This window comes from Panthera onca, chromosome C2, assembly GCF_046562875.1.
Source record: "Panthera onca isolate mPanOnc1 chromosome C2, mPanOnc1 haplotype 2, whole genome shotgun sequence".
In the NCBI taxonomy this organism is placed as follows: Eukaryota; Metazoa; Chordata; class Mammalia; order Carnivora; family Felidae; genus Panthera; species Panthera onca.
In genome coordinates this window covers 616,623-638,881 of record NC_138347.1, presented here as the reverse complement: position 1 = coordinate 638,881, position 22,259 = coordinate 616,623, and the positions used below count along the sequence as shown (strand labels likewise).

Sequence of the window (22,259 nt, the reverse complement as noted above, 5' to 3'; positions counted from 1 at the left end):
TATCTGGGGCGCTTCTGTCCCGTGCGTGACCCCAGGGCTACCTAGCCCAGGCACCCTTCAGTGAGCCCCGGGTGCTCCCAGCGACCTGTGGCTCAGGCCCCAGTGGCATCTCACACCCATCCATGGAATCCTGGAACCAGTGTGTCACCTCATGCTGTGCCCACACTTCCTCTGACCACCTGCCCCCATGTGCACTTGTCATGAGCCCCCCATCCCCGCCCACGTAGCTCGACCTTTCCCTTCTTCTCCCAAACACACTTCCAGCCCCAAACACACTCCAGCCCCAAACACACTACACTATTGTTATGCCGTGACTTTACTAGAAGCCACAAGAGATGGCGGGAGGTGGTTCTGCCACCCCAAACAGAGCCCTGGCCCTGCCCAGCCCACCCCGGGCCCCACAGGGGTGGTGACTGGAGGCTGTCCTATGCTGTCGGGCGAGGCTGGACCCTTCTGGGAAGGGGGAGGGGCACCGAGGGGTGCAGAGCCCACGAGGTCTCCGGCGTCCTCACTCCTGCCGGGCCTCCAAGCGGTCCAGCACCAGCGCTGCCTGGGTCTTGGCTTCCTGCAGGAGGCTGGAGATGTGCTGGCAGGTCTGCCAGACAAAGGCCAGGTGTCACCCTGCACCCGCAGCCCGTCCCCGCCAGCCCACAGTCCCTGCCACCTCTCTGCGCCCTCTGGCCATGCTCCCTGGCCCATCCTCTCTGGGGTGGTCCCGAGCCCCCCACCTGGGGACCCCCAATTCCTCTCATGTCTCTCTTGAGATGTAAAGACTGCCAGGCCCAGGACCCCACCCTCCTGTTTTTCCCACTTTAGCCACCACTGCAGAGGGTAAGGCTGTGTCCCCGCGCCCATCCTTCAGTCCACAGCCACGTGGGCACGTGGTGGACAGCGACTTCCCTCAGAGGCCAAGCTCAGCCCCTGAAAAGGCCTTCGTCCCAAGCTGGAAGGTCACTTTTTAAAGATTATTGCAAAATCACAGAGACAGACGAGTGGTGTCAGGGGCTATGGGCTGAGGAAAAGGGGTCTTACAATGGGGGGGGGGCCTCCCTTTGGAGTGATGAGAATGTTCTGGAACTTGATAGAGGTGGTGGTCACACATGTGCAGAATGCGCTGAGTTGCACACTTTAAAATGGTGAACAGTATATTCCTCAAATTGACCTCAACAGCGATCACAACGAAATTTTCACAGAGGCTGAAGCTAAGATCGCATCATAGGTTGGTGACCGTTCTTTGAGATTGCGTGCTCCAGTGCTATGGTGCCGACCGTGGGGACCCCAGCCTGGGCGGCCCCACCAGGCAGGTGAGTGTGGAAGGCGGCTCAGGATGGCCCCATAGAGGGCATGGGGGCTCCCACCGAGCAGTCCCCCAGCCTCCCCCAGCTGATGCGGCCTGGCCACCTGCCACCACAGAAACCCCAGAGAGGACAACGGCCACCACAGGAGGCCAGAGGAACATCTCCACAGGTGGACACTTCCCCCAGGCCCGCATCTTGGAACCACAGCCCTGAGGGCAACCTCCAGGTCCCGCCACGGGGCCCAGCCCCCACACCCTCCCGCTCACCTGCTCCTTAAACGCGCTGTCGGTGACATCCTTCAGGTTGATGAGCACGTTGAAATATGCCCCAAACACGCCTGTCTCTAGGGCTTTGGCCGCCACCTGCAACAGGCGCCAGGCATGGGGCCGGCGGTCCGTGACCCCGCAGATGGCAGGCCCGCTCTACCCACTCTGCTACACGGGGCCACGACTGGGGGCTCTCACGTCCCATCAGTAAAGATGGCAAACTGAGCGCCCCGGGGGTCCCCGTGAGACACAGGGTTGGCCTGTCTGAGGAGGCTATGGGGCTCCACGCACAGCAGGGGGGGCTCTGGCCTGGCCCCTCCAGAAACAGATGACAACCACAGCCGGAGCGGAGAAAATGAGGTCCCCTCGGCGCCTGGGTGGCTCAGTTGGTTAAGCATCCGACTTCGGCTCAGGTCACGATCTCACGGTTCGTGAGTTCGAGCCCCGCATCGGGCTCTGTGCTGACAGCTCGGGGCCTGGAGCCCGCTTCTGATTCTGCATCTCCCTCCCCTCAGCTCCTCCCCTGCTCACACTCTGTCTCTCTCTCAAAATAAATAAAGATTTAAAAATTTTTTCTAAAAAGAAAGAAAATGAGGCCCCCTCGGGTCTGAGCAAGGCGTGGCCTGCTGGCCTGCCAGCTTCAGGCTCTGACTATGGCCGGCGCTCCTGAGTCCCATCCCTGCTTCCCATCTGCCAGCCACCAGGGGAGAGCAGGTCAGAGCACGGCCTGGGGATGAATCCAGAACCCAGAACCGCCGAGCCACTTGTGCCCAGATGGCCTATGGCTGCCCCCCCAGGGGAGGAAGAGAGGCTTCTCCAAGGCCCCAGGACCACTGAAAACAGGTGTCTCTCTTGTAGAGACCCCACACACTGGAGCTCAGGACAGACTGTGGAAATCACAGAGCCCATTCTGATGCTCCCACACCCTGAGACTTCCACGCACCGGCAGGGCACAGGGTGACCTGTGCACATCTGCGAGGGGGCTTAGGCATTTTCCAGAATAGCAGCCGTGAGAAGGAGGGAAGGGGAGAGGATGAGGCAGGGTAGGAGATGGGGTCCCCAGGACGGTCTGTGGGCTATGGTCAGGGGTGGACTCTGGAGATACATTAGACTTTCAGCCCCTCTGCCATGCAGGCTTAAATAAAATCCTTACTTCCCACTTTTAAAACAGGACGAACCAATGTGCTCTGCGGGCTAAGACCAGCCAGGACCCCATGGGAAGTGCTCCTGCCTGGGGCCTGGCTCAGTAAGTACCCAACGACCCTCCCCGCTGCTCCCCTACAATGGGAGGCTGAGTCCCAAGCACCTGCAGGTCGGACCGGCAGGCCAGGTTTCCACACTGTGCCAGCTCCTGCAGCGCGGGCCACAGCGAGGCCACCTTCTCTGCTAGCGCCAGGGGCACGGCCACCGCCTGCCTCAGCCCCTCCTGCAGGGCAGCCGCACGCCTAAAACCAAGGGGGTCCATGGTGAGAGCCCAGGGGCCGCCCGGACCCCGCCCACAGCACCCCGCCAGCACACAGAACCAGGGTGGGGCCAACAGGGAAGTCATTCCCCAATCACATCACAGCCCCAGCGGGTGGATTAAATGTCTCCGAGATCAAGGCACCTGGGTGTTCATGGCCCGGGGCGGCACTGCCCCACGACTCACCTGTCCCTGTCCTCAGGTGTGTCCTTGGGCAGCTTCGTTGCCTCCTGCCAGAACAGAACACACAAGCGAGTGGGGTGAGCAGTGGCCGTAGCCTGGGGCCACACGGAGAGTCTGGGCAGGTCAAGGGGCAGTGTCCACACCAGCACCCCCAGGGCTGGCATTTCTGCAGGCCTGGATGCACTGGGAGCACTTCTGCCAGGTTCCAGGCACTCAGGGATTGGGGACGCCCTCAGGGACCAGGTGTCCCCTCACACAGCATGGACTCCAGTCACTGCTTGTGCGTTAACACAGGCAACTGGGAGCACCTGGGGGGTTCAGTAGGTTAAGTGTCCAACTTCAGCTCAGGTCATGATCTCGTGGTTCTTGGGTTCAAGTCCCGCATCGGGCTCTGTGCTGACAGGTCAGAGCCTGGAGCCTGCTTCGGATTCTGTGTCTCCCTCTCTCTCTGCCCCTCCCCTGCTGGCGCTCTGTCTCTGTCTCTCAAAAATAAATAAACATTAAAAAATTAAAAATAAACTTTAAAAAAAGCACAGGCAACTGTACCACTCGAGTCTAGACCTCAAGGGTGTGTCCCCCACCGGTACTGGCTCGGGCCCTCCTCCGGGACTGGCCATGCTCACCCTACGCCGGTGACTACGTCAGCTCCCCATCTGTGCACCCCCGTCTGCCCAGGCCTCTCCCTCACACACCGAAATCCCACTCTGCCCACTGCAAGGGCCCAGGGCCTGAGGGCTTTGCCGGGTGGGGAATGTGCCTGTTGAAGATTTGGATAAATCTCCACCCAAAAGTCGACGCTTGTGTCAGCAGGCCTGATGGCAAGTGAGCCCTGGCCCCGCCCAGAACCCACCGAGTCACTGCCCCAGCGTCTCCTGAGTCTCCCGGGGCTGCCTCCCCCCAGTCTCCACAGCAGTCCTCACACACGTGGGGCACTGACCCCGGCTGTCACCGTGAGGCCGCAGGCTGGGTGCTCTGAGTCTCCACTGGGCCAATCGGGGCTGATGTCAGTGAAGCCTGTCCTTCACGCGGTCCCATCTGTGTCCAGGCGAGGACGCCACCCACTTGGAGTTAGGCTTACTGTGAACTTTGTTTAACCCCACCTGAAAATTACTTGTGCATTTGGCACAAGACAAGAATGTCCCTTTTTTTTTCCAGAACTCCACCTGCTTCCAGGGAGCGTGGCACACTGCTCTCGCTCTCGCGTGTGTGACTTCCGACGGTGCGCTCTCTAAATCACACACTTGCTGATTATCCTTCTTTTCTTCCCTGCCTTCTGATTAGATTTTCATTTTTCTACCTCCCTCCCGTTGTTTTCTATTCATTCACCTTATTTCTAATCGCTGGTGGTTAGCCCTAAATGTTTGTATCTATATTTAAACTGATGCTTCTCCCTAACCGCCTCTCAGAGCACAGGAGTCTGGGAAGAACCAGGAAGAAGCCCAGCAAGCATGGCCAGGAGGCCCTGTGAACTGTGACAGGAAAGAACAAACGGCAGACTCCAAGCTCAGGGACGAAAACCCATGCAGCCTACAAAGCTCCCGGTCGAGAACCAGCACGAGCACCACCGCCGGAAGCAAACGGCCAGTGGCAAACCACAGAGCGAGTCCCAAGTGTGCAAGAAAGTCCTAGCCAGCGGGAAAGTGCCTTTCCTCTCCAGAAGGGACACAACACAGCCGTGAGAAATACAAGAAACGCTCCTTGCCACACACATTGAGCAGCACACGCCAGGGCCGCTCCAGGAGACAAACCACGGGGTGACTACAAGTCCGACGGCGGGGGTCCCGGGGAGGAGCCCTCAGACCCCTCAGGCAGAGCCCCATCCGTGCAGCCCCGCAAGGGCCACCTGGCAGCGTCCTTCAAAGAAGCGCACCCACCTTGGGCAGCAAGTCCTTCTGTGAATCATTCCCACAGGCTGCCCACCGCCCCCAGTGACGGACGCCAGAGGTGTCCACAGCAACCGCCTGGGTGCCGACTAAAGGGCCTAAATCCCCCAGTGGGGCTGGCCAACCGCGCTGTGACCCAGACGTCTGCAGGATACAGACGGTCCCGAACTTACAAGGGTTCGGCTTAGGATTTTCGACTGTCAGCGGCGCCAAAGGATGTGCGTTCAGTAAACACGGTGCCTGGAGTTTCCACACGCCGTGTCACCCCGGGGCTGGGCGGCCACGTGGTCCCCGCACACCGACGACCGTTCTGGGCCCACACGGTCTGCCTGTCACTTCAGTACGGTATTCGGTCAACTACTCGAGACGTCCACCCTCCTTGTAAAACAGGCTGTGGGCCAGGCGGCTGTGCCCGTCCCCAGGCTAACGGAAGTGTTGTGAGCACGTGTAAGGCAGACCAGCTAAGTGTGATGTGCGTAAGTTACATGCAACAAATGCATTTTCGCCTTACACTGTTTCCAATCTATGATGGGCTTATTGGATGTAACCCCCTGGGAGGTTGGGGAAGATCTGTGCTGGCAGCGAGGGGTGTGGTCTCTATGTGCCAGTATAGAAAGATCTGACAGAACACCAAGTTAGAAATGCAAGAGGCAAACTAAGAACACGTATGATGCCATTTGTGTAAGAAAGGAGAGCAAAAGAAAAGCTGCATCTATGAGAATATAGATAACCATCCCAGGACACATGCCCTAGAACTTGCACCTGTTTAGGGCGTGTGGGCAAGGGGAGGCAGGGCATCGGGTCTTCTCATCTGCTACTCTCCTGCCCTTGTGAATTCTGAACCCCCTGAAGCTTTTACCTACTTTCAAAAGCAAACAAATGAAATTTAAACATAAAAACACAAATGGGAAAAGGAGATCTGTCTCTACACCTCCCTCCCAGAGGACATGAACTTGAGTTCCAGATGGTGACTTAGATGAGACTCTGATTCTTCCCTGTCTGCATACAGCCTTCACTCTGGGGGTGCACGGCGTGCCCTGGAGGTCACCAGCGGTCATCAGAGTGCGGGCCCGCCTGCTCCCCAGACTGCCCTTCACCCCAGCTCTGCCCACGAGGTGGCTCTGGGGCGGCTGGCAGCTGCGAGCTCATGCCTCTCCCGGGACCTTCCACCAGGAACTGCTCTCAGACACAGACACACAGCCAGGCTTTGGTCCTGGACTCCTCCGTCCTCTGCCCTGGGTTCTGAGCCCCTTCTCTGTCGCCCACCACCCGGCACACCAGCTGCCTCTTGCCCGTGAGCGAGCGGGTTCTGATTTGACCCGCCAGCTCTCCCTGTGGTTCTCTTTCTACCTTGTGGCTGAAACATCTTCTCCAGTCTCTCTTGGACCATCGGTCACCGGCTCTTGTAGGATTTCCACTGCCCACCCGCCCTGTTTGACGCCTTCCTACAGCGTCTGCGGGTCTGGGTGCCAACCCGACTGTAGAACTCAGGGGCAGCTGGGGGGCAGGTGCTGAGCCTGGACTGAACTTCCCACCCCACCCCGCCGCCGCCGTGGATGTGAGCGTGGGGTCACGCCTGCGCCAAACCCACAGAGCCCCTGAAGCAGCCTTTCACGCTCAAGGTGGGGGCTCCAACCTCCCCTGGTGCCCAGACACCGGAGCCTGCAACAGCCCCTCCCCCTCCTGCAAGTTCTCTGTGACCCCGCAGGAGTTTTCTCTCCCCACCGCGCCCCCCATCATGAGCTGACCCCCTCTCTGAGCACTCACCAGGTAGGCCTGGAAGGCCCGGGCGTCCGCGTCCACCAGCGCGGTCAGCTCAGCAGAGGCCGCGTGGAAGGGCGGGATCAGGCGCCGCATGGTGGCATCCAGGTGTTCAAACTGGCGCCGCCCATAGGTCATCAGGCCGGCCATGGAGGCCAGCGCGGCACCCTAGGCGAGGCATGAGCCACGCGTGAGACTCGGGACCCCAGGCCAGGCGCCCCGGGCCCTGTCCTCGTCCCTCGCCCCTTGCCTCGCACTCACCATGGCTGCACTGGCCGCTGCCACCGAGCCACCCCCCGGGGCCGCGGAGCGGGCGCCCACCTCACGGACGAAGGCACACAGAGACTTGCTCACCAGGCTCTGCTCAGGCCCACTGTTGGGGACCAGGTACCTGTGGGGAAGTGTCGGCTCAGCAAAGCTCAGAGAGGGGAGGGAAGAGCTAGGGGCAGGGACAGGGGATGTGTCCTCCGTCACGCAGGGCCAGGGATGGGGGATGGGGCTTTCGGGGATAGGGGAATGGAAGACAGGATCCAGGGTCACTACTTCCAGGCTGTGAGGGCAGGGCTGGCTCAGACCCTGATCCCTGACCCCAGGCCCCTCCCACACACCCCCTCACCAACACAGGGGAGGGGACACAGTCCCAGTTTGCAGAGTGGCCATGCCCACGCAGAAGCCCTCGTGAGGACACAGTGGGACCCTGTTGGGACCTCACTGTGTCCCCTCAACCAGCCTCCGGCCTCATGGCTGGCACGGGCACCCTGGCATTTGCCGATGATGAGTGGCCAAGTGGAAGGCTCTGGAAGGACTGAGGCAGGTGTCTGCGGGGGTGAGGGCTGTGCTCACTCGATGATCCTCTCCTTAGGGTTGAAAGGGGATAGAGAGTCCAGGCCCAGCCGGTTCACCACCTGGAAAAAGGGCTGGTGATGAGGACCCACCTCAGCCCCCCACACATGCGGCAGGCTACTGAATAATGGGGTCCCACCTGAGTCCGCGATGGCATCCTTGCTCCCATCTGCCTCTGGGGGGGGGGGGGGGGCAGGCAGAGCTGGCTGCCTGCCCGCTTGCCAGGAGCTTGCTTACCACGGGCTCCTGGGAGAGCCCCCAGCCCAGAGCAGGGCCCACAGACCTCCTGACACACCCGCCCACACTTCTTATCCCACAGGGAAACTGAGGCTCAGAGAGAGGAAGCCCCTCATTCTAAGCCACATGCGTCCCACAGAAAACGCCACACGTGAGCCCATCACTGAAAGGGGCCAACAAAACTGTCCCTTTCGGAAAGATTTTAATTTTTTGGGTGTCACACACGGTGTCCTCACAACTTTTAAAGCCCAGGAGCTTCCTGACTCACCTACACATAAGACTTGTTTTGTGAGGAAAAATAGATTTTACCTGAATTCAAAATAAAATTGGAATAATCTCCATTTAAGATCAGAATTCTTTTCACCAAAAAATATTCAAAAGACCTTATGGTGTATATGCCAGTGGCACATCCCGGTGCGTTCTTGAGCCAATGAGGCTGACACTTTCTACAAAACTTTCTTTTTTTTTTTATCTTTTTTTTTTTTTTTTTTTTTAATTTTTTTTTTTTCAACGTTTATTTATTTTTGGGACAGAGAGAGACAGAGCATGAACGGGGGAGGGACAGAGAGAGAGGGAGACACAGAATCGGAAACAGGCTCCAGGCTCCGAGCCATCAGCCCAGAGCCTGACGCGGGGCTCGAACTCACGGACCGTGAGATCGTGACCTGGCTGAAGTCGGACGCTTAACCGACTGCGCCACCCAGGCGCCCCTATCTTTTTTTTAAATATGAAATTTATTGTCAAATTGGTTTCCATACAACACCCAGTGCTCATCTCAACAGATGCCCTCCTCAGGACCCATCACCCACCCCCCATCAACCCTCAGTTTGTTCTCAGTTTTTAAGGGTCTCTTATGCTTTGGCTCCCTCCCTCTCTAACCTTTTTTTTTTCCTTCCCCTCCCCCATGGACTTCTGTTGTTTCTCAGGATCCACATAAGAGTGAAAACACATGGTATCTGTCTTTCTCTGTATGACTTATTTCACTTAGCATCACACTCTCCAGTTCCATCCACATTGCTACAAAAGGCCATATTTCTTTCTTTCTCATTGCCACGTAGTATTCCATTGTGTATACAAACCACGACTTCTTTATCCATTTGTCAGTTGATGGACATTTAGGCTCTTTCCATAATTTGGCTATTGTTGAAAGTGCTGCTATAAACATTGGGGTACAAGTGCCCCTATGCATCAGCACTCCTGTATCCTTTGCCAAAACTTTCCACAAAACTAGAAAGTGAGAAATGCTTGAGAGAAACAAGCTAGCAAGGGGCGGGGGGGAGGTCTCCCCGAGGACATGGAAATGGGTAAGAGGGACTCGAGGGGCATCTGGAGGGGTCAGTTGGCTGAGCGTCCAACTTTGGCTCACGTCATGATCTCTCAGCTTGTGAGTTCGAGCCCCACATCGGGCTCTGTACTGTCAGAGTGGAGGCTGCTTTGGAGCCTCCGTCTCCCTCTCTCTCTGCCCATCCCCCATTAGCAATAGCCACCCCCCCTTAAAATAAATAAACACTAAAAAAAGGAGTGCCTCTTGGGAGCCCGCCAGACAGTCCTCAACAAGCAATAAGGCAAAGCTCTCCTGGCACACAAGACCTCAGAAAGACAAACAGAACTTTAAAAAGGAATTCACATACCTGGCTAAGTGGGCAGAAAGTAAAGGAGCTCATTCAAGGCCAGAGATGACCAGAAAGGGAACCAGGCAGGCCTGCTGGCCCTGAAGCTGGGTGCCCCAGGGACATCTGAGAGCCTCTGGAAGCCGCTCATGAGCAAGGCAGGCGTCAAGTCCTGAGGAGTGGGGGTCAGACTGGAGGCCCCTGAAAGGGGACATCTCCAGGGATGAGCGGGGTTGGGGAGAAGTCCACTGAGGATGTCATCGGGATACTTTTCACACTCTCCCTTCCCTCTGGGGATGCAGGAAGATACCTTCATGGGAATTCTAACCACAGGCCTCCCTGGTGGGGATGTGGGCGATGGTTCACAAAGAACTCTCTACATGTGGGGTCCCAAAGCTCCAAGCAAAAGACTGAATCTGGGGGGCCCTGTGTGATCATGTCCCCGAGAACTTATGTAGGCAAATCTGGACTTTAACCCAGGTGTCCAAGAATTACCACAGATAAAGTTGCAAAGAACATGCACTCGTAATCAAAAATCACAAAACACACAAAGCAAGTCACTGTGAGAAAGTCCGCTGATATGGCAATGTGCAAATCAGACCTTCAAAGACTGCAGATATTAGAGCTTTCAGATAAAGAATAAAAAATAATGTGTTAAAAGATACAGGAGGGCATCGAACACATTGATAAGGAATAAATAAATGTGGGAGAGGTGAAAGCATTTTCTTACAGAAAAAGGGTAAAATTAGAAAACCATTACTGGCTGCTAAAACCTATGGCTGGAATTTTAAGAGGAACAGGGTACTTACATATCCTTAAAGTACGTCCCACAGCGCGCTCACCACAAAAGGAAAAACGGAAACATTGCACCTTGACCCCAGGACCCCAGGCCACAGGGAGATGATGGGCGCCTGACCCGGCACTCTGAGGACAGCACATCACATCTGCACTGCTCCCGCCGCCAGCATACAGCCACGGCAGTCATGAGACGTGGTACGAAACAGCTCCCTGTACTTTCAAAGTATGTCAAGGTCAATGAAGGGCAAGAGCACAAGGAACGGTTCTGGATTAACGGCAATAAATGACTGTCATCCGGATTGCTCCATGGGTGGGAGCAGAAAGCACTATAATAGGAATGATGGGGACATCGGTGTCGTGCGATGATGGTCTGCAGACTAGATACTACAATTGTATTAACGTTCAATTCCTGATTTTCCTCATTGTACTGAGGTTGTGTCAGAGAACGTCCTTGTTCTTAAGAAATAAAACCTGAAAACATTCTAGGTAAAATAGTAGTCTTTAACCTACTCTCAGGTGGTCCAAAAAAACACAACACGACTATGTGTGAATACAGAGAGAGAATAATAAAGCAAAGAGGGCAGATGCGAAATAGCGGTGAAGTTGGAGTATGTAAGGGAGGTCCTTGTGTCGTTCCCACATCTTTCCTGTGAGCAGAGAATTATATCGACATAAAAATACACAAAATTTGTAACAGACCTGGCCATAAACTGTGCCTTAGAGGCTAGGTTCGAGAAAACCACAGTGAACACAAAGGGAAAGAAGTAGAAATAAAGTCAAGAAAAGACAGAAATATGCCACTGCAATGTGACTGGCATCCTGAAAGTAAAAGAACAAACTAACAGGATCAAAAGTATAACAGAGGAAAATATTCCTAAAACTAAGCAAGAATGGAATCTGTAAATCACAAGGAACATTAATCCAGAGAAGAAAATGATGTAGAATAATTGACCAAGATGTGTACGGCTTATTGAACTTTGAGGACAGAGAAGGAGTTCTGCAGGCATCACGGACAAAAACACGTCCCTGGAGATCGGGGAGATAACCAGGCAGTCTGAGACCTCCCCGCGGGACATATAATTCCAGAAGATTGTAAAGATAGGTTTGCAATATTCTCAGGGAAAACAAGTGACTTGGGATTTTGGCTTTCCAACTGTCTTGCAAGAAAAAATTCACAGAAAGACACTGTCAAGCATGCCAGATCCCACAAGGAAAAGCACCATGAGTCTCGGTTTACAAAATCTGCTTGTGAGGGGTCAGAGACGGGGGAAATCTCCTTGATTGTGAGATCCAGGCAACAAACAACAAACAGATAAGTAAGAAGAGAGATGACCTCATCTATGAATAGAGTGAAGGTTAAATATCTGTGGCTATTTAATACACGTGGACCAGTTACAGAAGGTACATGTTATAGATTTGACAATGTAAAAATAGCAACATAACAATTTAGAGCACAGATGACCAGTTGCACAAGTGCACTAATATTCTTGTCTTTCTTCACCAAACATCAACAAACACTGTCTAACATTGATAAAGAGAGAAAGGATTAAGCATATTATTTAAACTTAATAATTTAACAACCTAGAACTAATAAATGAATTCAAGGGCGCCTGGGTGGCTCAGTCGGTTAAGCGGCCGACTTCGGCTCAGGTCACGATCTCACGGTCCGTGAGTTCGAGCCCCGCGTCGGGCTCTGGGCTGACAGCTCGGAGCCTGGAGCCTGTTTCAGATTCTGTGTCTCCCTCTCTCTGACCCTCCCCCATTCATACTTTGTCTCTCTCTGTCTCAAAAATAAATAAACATTAAAATAAATAAATAAATAAATAAATGAATTCAACAAGGAAGCAGGGTACAAAGTCAACAAAGAAAAGTCAGTTGCATTTCTATACACTAACAATGAGTGATCTTGAAAAGAAATTGCAAAAACGATTCCATTTACAATAGCATCAAAAAGAATAAAATAAGTAGGAATTAATTAACTTAACCAAGGAGGTAAAGGACTTGTACAAAAAAACTACAAAACATTGCTAAAAGATATTAAAGAAAGCATAAATAAATGGAAAGCCCCTGTTCATGGATGGGAACACTTCCTATTGTTAAGATGCCCGTACTCCCCAAAGCAATGCACAGAATCAGTGCAGTCCTTATCAGAACCCTAATGGTGTTTTTTGCAGACACAAAAAACCCATCCTGGGTTATGATGGCTGCATAACATTATGATGTACTTAATATCACCAACTGTACACTTAAAGATGGTTAAGATGCCAATTGTACGTTACGAGTACTTTACTACAAAAGAAAAAGTTGAGGGGCGCCTGGGTGGCTCCTTCAGTTAAGCATCTGATTCTTCATTTCGGCTCAGGTCGTGATCTCACAGTTCGTGAGTTCAAGTCTCGAGTCGGACCCTGTGCCGACAGCGTGGAGCCTGCTTGAGATTCTCTCTCCCTCTCTCTCAAAATAAATAAATAAACTTAAAAAAAAGAAAAGAAAAATTGAAAAAAGTTTAACCACCAGAAGAACTCCCACCTCCCACTAAAAACTACTATAACTCAAAAAATTCAGGAAACGGAGAAGAAAGAAAAGATGTGACTAGAAGCTAAGTAAGTTTATTTTCTCACCTCCATAGCAGGCTGTCAGTGTAGTGACAGAAACTGACAAATCAAATTATATATTTGAAAATTTGGATAACATTTTTAAACCGATAAGTCAAAAACAGAAGTATATTAAGTTATAAAGGTAATCACCAGAATACCTACAAAATAGACTCTTCCATAAAACCGGAAGCAACCACATCCAACACTCCCACATGCCTGAAAATGGGGCAAGAGTCCAGACGTATTTGCTGAATCAGGAAACGCAAAGAGATAAAGTCAACTACGAAAAGACAAAGACTTTCAGAGTGTGTCAGAGCACTCGTGCTCATTGTGGAGAAATTCAAGTAAAGGTATCACTTGGGACAATGGCACCAGCTTCTAAATAACCTGGCGATGTTCGCGGGTGCATCCCGGAGTGCTGTGGGCACAGGGCTGACGCGGAAGTGAGGGCTCCCACCTTCGCCAGAGCGAGGCGCCCCCAGGACAGACACCGGGAGGGGCGGGGGGGAAGTGATGTGCATCCTCTCTGAGGAATTTTTACAAGACCGAATGTCTTCTCGGTCACAAAGAAAACCTCTGCGGTTTCTTTTCCCCAAAATGATAACAGCATGATCTCATCTAAGCCCAGACACCGAAACAGCCGAAGAGGAGGAGCGGGGCCCTGCCTCGCAGACAGGGCTCCAGGCCCGGGTGCAGGTGCTTCCAGCACCCAGGCCTGCTCTGAGAGCCTCAAGCTCGCTCCCATCCCCCCACCAGCCCCTCACTCGGGAGCGCGGCCCACCAGCCTGATGCGGTGCTCCTCCTCCAGGATGAAGAGATTCTCCTTCTTGCAGTAGAAGGCAGCGGCATCCAGAAGGGCCTTCAGAGGCACCAAGCCCACCAGCTGTGAGCCCACCACCGGAAGGCTCAGCTCCTGCAGAGGTCCAGCAGGGTCAACGCCCAGAGGAGCCAGACTCGAGACGTCCCGGGACCTGCCCCGCTCAGCTGGAGGGACGTCACCCCAGCCGCCCGGGGACGCCCACCCCGCTCAGCTGGAGGGGCTCTCGTGGCCAGCAGGGGACGCCCGCTCTGCTCACCTGGAGAGACCTCACCCCAGCCAGCGGCGGACACCCGACCCGCTCGCCTAGAGGGGCCCCCACGGCCAGCAGGGGACACGCGTCCCGCTCACCTGGGCCTCTCTGCAGGTCTCCTCATAGACCGTATGCAGCGCTGTGACCTCAAAGTCCAGGAGGTTTGTGGACACTTGGGCCAGGTTCTTCTCATCCAAGTACCAGCCAATGCCCTGAACCTTCTTCAGGCGTCCTGGCTACAAAGAAAAGACTTTCCCAGCACAGGCCCCGCCTGTCCTCCTCTGGACCCTGCGCTGAGAGCCACTTGTACCTGCACTCCCTGCTGGTTGGAGGGCTCCCTCCCTCCACTGATACCATGGCTTACAAACTGTGTAGTGTGGACCGTGTGCTGAGAACTGTGTGGTGAGGACCGTGTGGGGAGGACTGTGGGTGTGGACCGTGTGGTGAGAACTGGGTGGTGTGGACCGTGTGGTGAGGACCGTGTGGTGAGGACCATGTGGTGAGGACTGTGGGTGTGGACCGTATGGTGAGAACTGTGTGATGAGGACCGTGTGATGAGGACTGTGTGGTGAGAACTGTGTGGTGTGGATTGTGTGGTGAGGACTGTGGGGTGAGGACCGTGTGGTGTGGACCGTGTGGTGTGGACTGTGGTGAGGACCGTGTGGTGTGGACCGTGTGGTGAGGACTGTGTGGTGAGAATTGTGTGGTGTGGACTGTGTCGTGTGGACTGTGTGGTGTGGACCGTGTGGTGTGGACTGTGGTGAGGACCGTGTGGTGTGGACCGTGGTGAGGACCGTGCGGTGTGGACCGTGTGGTGAGAACTGTGTTGTGTGGACCGTGTGGTGTGGACCGTGGTGAGGACCGTGCGGTGTGGACCGTGTGGTGAGAACTGTGTTGTGTGGACCGTGTGGTGAGAACTGTGTGATGAGGACCGTGTGATGAGGACCGTGTGGTGAGAACTGTGTTGTGTGGACCGTGTGGTGTGGACCGTGGTGAGGACCGTGCGGTGTGGACCGTGTGGTGAGAACTGTGTGATGAGGACCGTGTGATGAGGACTGTGTGGTGAGAACTGTGCGGTGTGGATTGTGTGGTGAGGACTGTGGGGTGAGGACCGTGTCGTGAGGACCGTGCGGTGTGGACTGTGTGGTGTGGACTGTTGTGAGGACCGTGTGGTGAGGACCGTGTGGTGTGGACCGTGTGGTGTGGACTGTGGTGAGGACCGTGTGGTGTGGACCGTGTGGTGTGGACTGTGGTGAGGACCGTGTGGTGTGGACCGTGTGGTGTGGACCGTGTGGTGTGGACTGTGGTGAGGACCGTGTGGTGTGGACCGTGGTGAGGACTGTGTTGTGTGGACCGTGTGGTGTGGACCGTGGTGAGGACCGTGCGGTGTGGACCGTGTGGTGAGGACTGTGTTTGAGGTCCCTACCACGTGCTGGGGACCTGCCTGGGGTCACCCCCACCCAACCCCTAACTCCTGCGTCTAGTCCCTTCCTGCCATCCCTCCCTCACCCCAGAGACTGGCTCTCTGCTCCTCACTTCTTGGGGTGGCTCAGTCCACCTAAGAAGGACCTTTGACGTCTGAATTCGGCAGGAGCAAAAAGAAGGATTTGGGGCTTGCTGTGTGTGTTGTGCTTCCGTACTGCGTCTGCGGGCTGGGAAGCTGGGCTCCTGGGGCCTCGGCTGCCTGGCGGGACCCAGGTCTCTGGAGGTCGGGGGCTGACAAGCGAGCAGGATGTCATCCTCCACCTCCTTCACCGAGGGTCTCCGTGTCTGTGTGTCCAACTCACACTTTCTGCTAGATCAAAGCTCAAACTAGGAGCAGTTGCTGTGGCAGACATCGTGGGTCAGGACGCCTGGGACACCTGGAGGTGTGCGGGGACACCTGGAATTACCTGGCGCACCTGGGGGTAGCTGGGGCACCTGCAGTACCTGGGACGTACCTATGGATCTTGAAGGCACGTGGGGGTACCTGGGAGCACCTGGGACACCTAGGGGCCTGTGGGGGCACCTGGGGCTCAGAAGCGTCTCTTTTCCTACTAGAAATGCTGCAATATCTTAACAATAGCTACAGCCCTGACTGATTCCATGGAAATGTCTTTTAAGGCAAGCGTTCCCCAACTTCAAACACTGGAACCTCCGCCTGCCCCGTCCCACTTGTCGGGGACACCGAGGCTGGGCTGTCAGCAGGTCCGTGCCACGGCACCACCCTACCCTGGCTCTCTCCCAGGGGCCCCTCAGGACTCCCCGGGGACGGTGCTGGGCCTCTGCGGGGACAGCAGGCTGCTCACCTTGTCCTTCCCGCGCCCTTGCTCCCGGAGGTTGAGGGCGATGCGGTGGGCCTGCTCCTTGGTGCTGAGCAGGTTGATGTTGAACGCAATGAGGAACTTCCGTGCCCCTGTGACAGTGGCTCCCCAGCTGGGGACGAAGGAGCTGGGACCGAAGTCAGGCACCCACTCGGCCTGCTTGAGCTGTGGGAAGACTCTGCCTAGGCTGTGGTGTCCCCCACGGGAGGGGCGCCCCGCCGGGGTCGAGGAAGGGGAAGGAGGAGGGGACTCGTCCCTGCCCACCCCGGAGAGGAGACACGCACCTTCTCAGGGAGGGCCTCATACTCCCCGGCCCGGATGGCTGGCAGGGCCCGACGACCGGCTGTCTGCGCCGCCTCCCCGTAGAGGTACACTGTGAGGGAGACTGGCTGGTCAGGCTCCCAGCCAGGGGCAGCCCAGAACCCCCACTTCCAGAGGAGAAACGAGGTGGGCCGCTCCCGCCAGCCTCAGCCCGGAAGACCAACCTCCCTCGGTTCCCATCTCTTTGTGCCTCATGGGTGTGAGTGCTCACTGACGGACACTCGGCTCGGGCCAAGACCCCTCCCCTGCTGCTCCCCACTGCACAGGTGTCCCCCCAAAAAAACCATCACAGAGATTATAAGAGAAGGAGATGTGCGGGATGGATGTTCACGTTTCTTTCTAAAATGTATTTTCGTTGTACCATAAATGTGACCACAAAGTAAGAATCATAAGGAAAGGAAAACAACAGTCACCACAAACTCCCAAGATCCACACCACAACCGTGACAGCATGGAGCGCACTGGCCCATATCTGCACGGGGCTGGATTCGGGGCCCTGCGCCGCCACGTCCACCTGCCCATTGGACAAGGTCTGCAGACCTGTGCTGGGCCCGCACTGTTTCCGGCTCATCTACACTTGTTCTAGGTTAATTTCTTGTTTTGTTTTGTTTTTCCTCTAGAGTTCTATTTCTATTCTTGTATTCAGAATAACCGTATCCGTTACCTCCTGTGTTTTACTTCAACTGCACTGTACTTGGAATGTAGGTGTGCCTGGAAAAGCCAGAGTACATCAAAGCGACAAGAGTTTTGAACATTACAACTAATGTTTCAGAAGAAATCCACCCAGGTTTGCGTGTTCTTCATCTTTACATTAAAAGGAGGAAAAAAGCCGGGGTTCTTGGGTGGCTCCGTCAGTTGAGCGTCTGACTTCAGCTCAGGTCGCGCTCTCACTGTGAGTTTCAGCCCTGCGTCAGGCTGTGCACTGACAGCGTGGAGCCTGCTTGGGACTCTCTCTTCCTCTCTCTCTCTGCCCCTCCCCTGCTTGCTGTCTCTCTCTCTCTCCCTCTCTCTCTCTCAAAATAAATACATAAATAAACTTTAAAAAAGATGGAAAAAAGCCATCCTAGCCATGCTTCACAATTTTTTAATTTTAACGTTTATTTATTTTTGAGAGAGAGATACAGAGAGAGCACAAGGAGGTGAGGAGCACAGACAGAGAGGGAGACACAGAATCCGGACCAGGCTCCAGGCTCCGCACTGTCAGCACAGAGCCCGATACAGGGCTGGAACCCACGAACTGTGAGATCATGACCTGAGCTGATGGTGGATGCTCAACCCACTGAGCCACCCAGGCGCCCCAGCCATGCTTCACATTTAATCAGATTCTTCTATATCAATGCATAAAAGGTTTGGAACAAGTCGTTCTTGACGAGAAATAGTTCATATTAGAAAAAATTAGAATGAGAGCTAACGTTTGATTTTCTAGGTTCAGAATGTCTGAGAAAGCATTTTCAACTACAAAAGTTTATTTAACAAAAAAGTTCAATATGAAAATGCGCGGTCTGATTTTTACATTGTAGGAAAACAGGTGCCATAGAGAGGGGGTGTGTGGAAGCCGCTGGTTTCTTCCCTTGAGCACACCCACTGTTTATGCTCGTGCCAAGGCTCCTAACACAATGACATGACTTTCTGGAATTATCGCCATTCTGATGTCATTCTGTCGCCCACTAGTTGCCATCTCCACACATTCATCTATCACAAGATTCATGAAGGGATCGGCCCCCCCACAGTTTCCTTGGGAGTGTCTGCCACCGTTTAATTTCAATAATAATTTCTTGTCCATAAATTTTTCCAGCCCGGTGGGGGGAGCTTTGCTCATGGCATCTACTTGGTGAGCTCAGACATGCCACTCAAAGACTTGGGTGAGTTCCCCAAAGTGAGACGATTCTATTAGCAAGCCCGGACTGGACTTCACAAACAGCTAAGCAGTATCCGCTGCCGGGCAGCACGTGAGGGCCACTGGCTCCCTGACCCCGGGTGCACTGGGTCATGGTTTCTATTTGTGTTTATCTCATTATGGAAGAAGCAGGACATTTCCCTGTAGGTCAGTTTGCAGATTTTGTTGTGTTAAACTGCATTTTGAAGGAGCTAAGAGCAGAGAACCATGAGGGTACTGAAGTGCAGTGAGGGACCAGCAGGGGGAACCCCAGACACGAGCACTCACCCGGCACACCCAGTTCCTCCGCCAGTCGCTGGCCAAAGGCCTGGGCACAGAGCACGCACTCGTCCATGGTGACTCCCCTCACCGGGATGAAGGGGCACACGTCCAGGGCTCCCATCCGAGGGTGCTCCCCTGCAGACAGACGGGGGCTGAGGAAGGGGAGGCCAGGGGTGGGTGGCTCCTGGACCCCGCACTTTCTGCCCCCAACCTGCCCTCCCTCCACACACCCAGCTGGTCACGCTGCCCCACGGGGAAGCAGCATCTTTGCGTAAACCCCTCCCTCTCCTAAAAGCCACAAAGGTCACTGCCCGGGGCTGCCAGGCTGAGCATTCAGAGTCCTGCCTGGCTGGTCTTGCCGCCCAGCCCTCCCCACCACCACCCGGCCCTGGGCAGCTAGCAGAGCGTCCTTTTCAAAACCAGAACCCCCACTGTGGGCCAGACAAGCTGTGGTCAGCAGCCCCCCAAGATGATGAGCCCCCTCACCCGCCACGTTCCCCCACGCCCCCCTCAGGGAGCTCCTGGCTTTGAGATAAGCTTTCTAACTTTACCGGTTGGGATCACTTGTGGATTCCCTTCAAGTGGGGCCTCACCTCCCCCCACTGTGAGTGGCCAGAGACCCTGCCCTTTTGACCAGCTCCCTGTGTCCACCAACCTTTGACCCTGCCTGCCACAGTAAATGTGTTTGCTTTTGCAGGCTGTTGACAGGCCGGTTTCCGAGTCTTTGCCTCCCTGCCCCCCAAGGCCCCTAGGCCAGAACAGAACGCCACAGTCTCACCGCCACTCATGCACAGGGAACCCCCAAAACATGGGTGGAGGTGTCACGGACCTTTGCCCGGCACAACACATTCTGTGTCCCGGGGGTCCCCCAAGGGTAAGCTCACAGGCCATTCGGCCCCTACGCCCTGAGCCAAACCCTGTGGGTGAGGACAGACAGCCTGGTGCCCTGGCCCCTCACCTTTGTGCTGGCTCATGTCGATGAGCCGGAAGGCAGCCCGCGCAGCATTGAGGGCCCCCTCCACCACGTCCTTGGGTTGCCCTACAAAGGTGTAGACGGTACGGTTGGTGGAGGGGCCCGCGTCCACATCTAGCAGCACACAGCCCGGGGTCTGCGCCACGGCTCGGGAGATGGCGTCAATCACCTGGGGATGAAAGGCCGACACTGTGCCTCAGTTTCCCCACTTGGAAGAGAGAACAGGAGCTTCAGAGGTGGGCATGCCTTTCCTGCCGCCCCAACCACCACCCAAACATGGGCCTAAGGAGCTGGTGCCGAGCATTTGGGAATTCCTCAAAGAGTACAACCCAGAGAGGCCTACCACCGAGCTACGGTTGCCAAGAAGGGGGCAACAGGCGGCACCCTCTAAGAGAAACCGAGGCAGGAATCAGAATCCGGATGGAGGGCTTGCTGGGGCTCCCAGAAGGTGACCTATAGGCCAAGGTCACAGAGGTCAGGGCCCTAGCTTCCCCACGCAGCCCCTAGTGGGAGCATTTGCACTAGGGGAGGGCCACGAACGGCCCAGAACCTTCTGAGGCAGCAGGACAGCCCAGCGGTTGGGAGCAGGGGCTCAGGGCCTAAATTGTTCCATGGCCCTCAGTGGCCTGCACCAACTCTCTGTGCCTCAGTTTCCTCGTGGCTGACATGGGGATAATGTCAGAGCCCACCTGATAAGGTTTGGAGACCTTCCAACTTCCCTGTGACCCAGACCCAGGTCCAGGACCCCTGCCTGACTGCCCATCCCACAGTCTCCTCCTCACCCGTCAGCCACTTCTCAGTCCCACTGCTCGTGGGACCCATCCCCGCGGGGCTGACAAGAAGTGGTTCTGTTTCGGGAACCAAGCACACCCCTTTCTCCTTGCCCCGGGCCACTTGCTTAGCCCCCCGGCACCTCACCTCCTGCTTGTTCCCCTCGGAGAAGTTGGGAACACATTCCACCAGCTGGGACATGGTCTGGGCCTCGATCCCGGTACTCCTCTCACAGGGCAGACCGAGGGAAGGAGGGACGGTGCTCTGCAGTGCCTGGCGGGGCCTTTATCCACCTGGCGGGGCCCTCCCATGGGGGCCGGGCTGCTTATTAACCACAGGCTGCGGTCCCTGTGCAAACGCAGAGCGGCTGGGAAGGGAGCAGGACCCCTGTGAGCCAGACAGTGGAAGGGGAGGGATCCCCATACCCAGCCAAGAGCAGGACCTCAGCAGGGGTGGGGAGTAAATCCTCTCCAGGCAGTGGACTCAGGCCAGTCCAGGCTCCAATCCCAGCTTGTCCCGGCGCTCCTGAGGACTGTCTGTGCGGCCCTCCACGTGACCCTCCACGCGACCCTCCGTGTGACCCTTCAGGTGACCCTCCATTTGATCCTCTAAGCGACCTTTTGCGTGACCCTCCATGTGGCCCTCCAGGTGACCTACTGAGCCCCGATTTCTTCATGTCAACTCGTGAGCCTCAGGCAGCAAGCAGATGAGAGGGATCGTGTGTGAGGCGCCACCAGTGGACGAGGCTCTTGGTGGAGGGCAGCTCGGCCTGGCCAGGCAGGAGAAGGGCAGGGAGAGATCGAGTGTGTGCACGTGTGTGGATGCCCTTGGGGAGCAAGTGCTCACGACGAAGTTCCGGCTCTCCCAGCCGCTGGCTGCTGTCCCCCGAGGCCAGAGGCTCCCCACAAAGAAGTGATGTGCTCGGGCCAGCAGCCCAGGGCCCTGCACCCAGAGGGCCCGGCTGGAGTCGGTGCCATCTTGAATGGGGTGGGCACTTCCAGTCTGCAAAGCCACCTCTCGTGGCCACTCCAGCAGTGTACAGATACCTCAGACCTGAGGTTCACCTCTGCCCCGCCTCTCAGGGCACTCTCAATCCCCCTGCAGGGACCCCCCAAAGGCAGACCATACCCCATCTGCCTTCTTCCCGGGCACAGGCACCCACACAGCCGCGGCAGTGCAGGGTAGCCACAGGGCCCAGGGGAGGAGATGCCCAGATCTCGTGGATCCCCAGCTGTGTGGGCTTCGGGACCCCACCCCTCCGGCGTCAGCCCTGGAGCAGCCAGGCGAGCCCAGAGACCCCGGAGGCTGGGGGCGGGCCAGGCCATCTCCAGCCACGACTCCCCCGTGTGGACGCAGACGATGGCTGCTCCACTCCCGGGTCCAGCACGGTCACAGGGGAGCCCCAGCAGCACCCGGCAGACAGCAAAGACCCAACAGAAACATTCCTCCAAACCCGGCTCCTAACGCCAAGGCTCACCCAGAGAGAGCCTGCATCCCAGAAGTGCCCACCACCAGTCCCTCCTCCATCAGCCCAGGTGCCAGACCTGTGTGTGCCCTGCAGAGACCCCCAAAGTCAGAGAGTCCCTCAGCTGGGGGGTCAGCGTCCTGTGGCTGGAAGGGGAGGATGGCGTCAGTTGTGGACTGAATTGTGCCCACCCCCAAAATCATAGGTAGGAGCCCCGACTCCCCAGCACCTCAGAATTAGCTGTATTTGGAGACAGGGTCTTGA

General features: G+C 55.8%; 1 protein-coding gene and 1 pseudogene across 4 annotated transcripts; both read right to left on the bottom strand.

Moving 5' to 3' along the window:
* Nucleotides 1–298: 298 nt before the first annotated feature.
* FTCD (formimidoyltransferase cyclodeaminase) lies at nt 299–20,877 on the bottom strand. Of its 4 annotated transcripts, XM_078452658.2 has the most exons (15): nt 20,678–20,800; nt 20,103–20,212; nt 19,745–19,928; nt 18,793–18,921; nt 16,593–16,681; nt 16,294–16,473; nt 14,104–14,241; nt 13,717–13,848; nt 7,697–7,758; nt 7,115–7,244; nt 6,860–7,021; nt 3,213–3,256; nt 2,871–3,009; nt 1,565–1,660; nt 299–595 (listed from the first exon to the last, which is right to left on the bottom strand). In XM_078452658.2, the coding sequence occupies exons 3-15, from the start codon at nt 19,758–19,760 to the stop codon at nt 509–511; spliced, it is 1,404 nt and encodes a 467-aa protein (XP_078308784.1). In that variant the 5' UTR covers nt 19,761–19,928; nt 20,103–20,212; nt 20,678–20,800; the 3' UTR covers nt 299–508. The 4 variants fall into 4 exon arrangements, 3 of the variants coding, with proteins under 3 accessions (XP_078308784.1, XP_078308785.1, XP_078308783.1); XM_078452659.2 differs by lacking the exon at nt 20,103–20,212 and having other exon boundaries at nt 299–575; nt 20,678–20,877; XM_078452657.2 differs by lacking the exon at nt 20,103–20,212 and having other exon boundaries at nt 20,678–20,858.
* On the bottom strand, nt 17,638–18,786 carry LOC132684077 (small nuclear ribonucleoprotein G pseudogene; annotated as a pseudogene).
* Nucleotides 20,878–22,259: the final 1,382 nt, after the last annotated feature.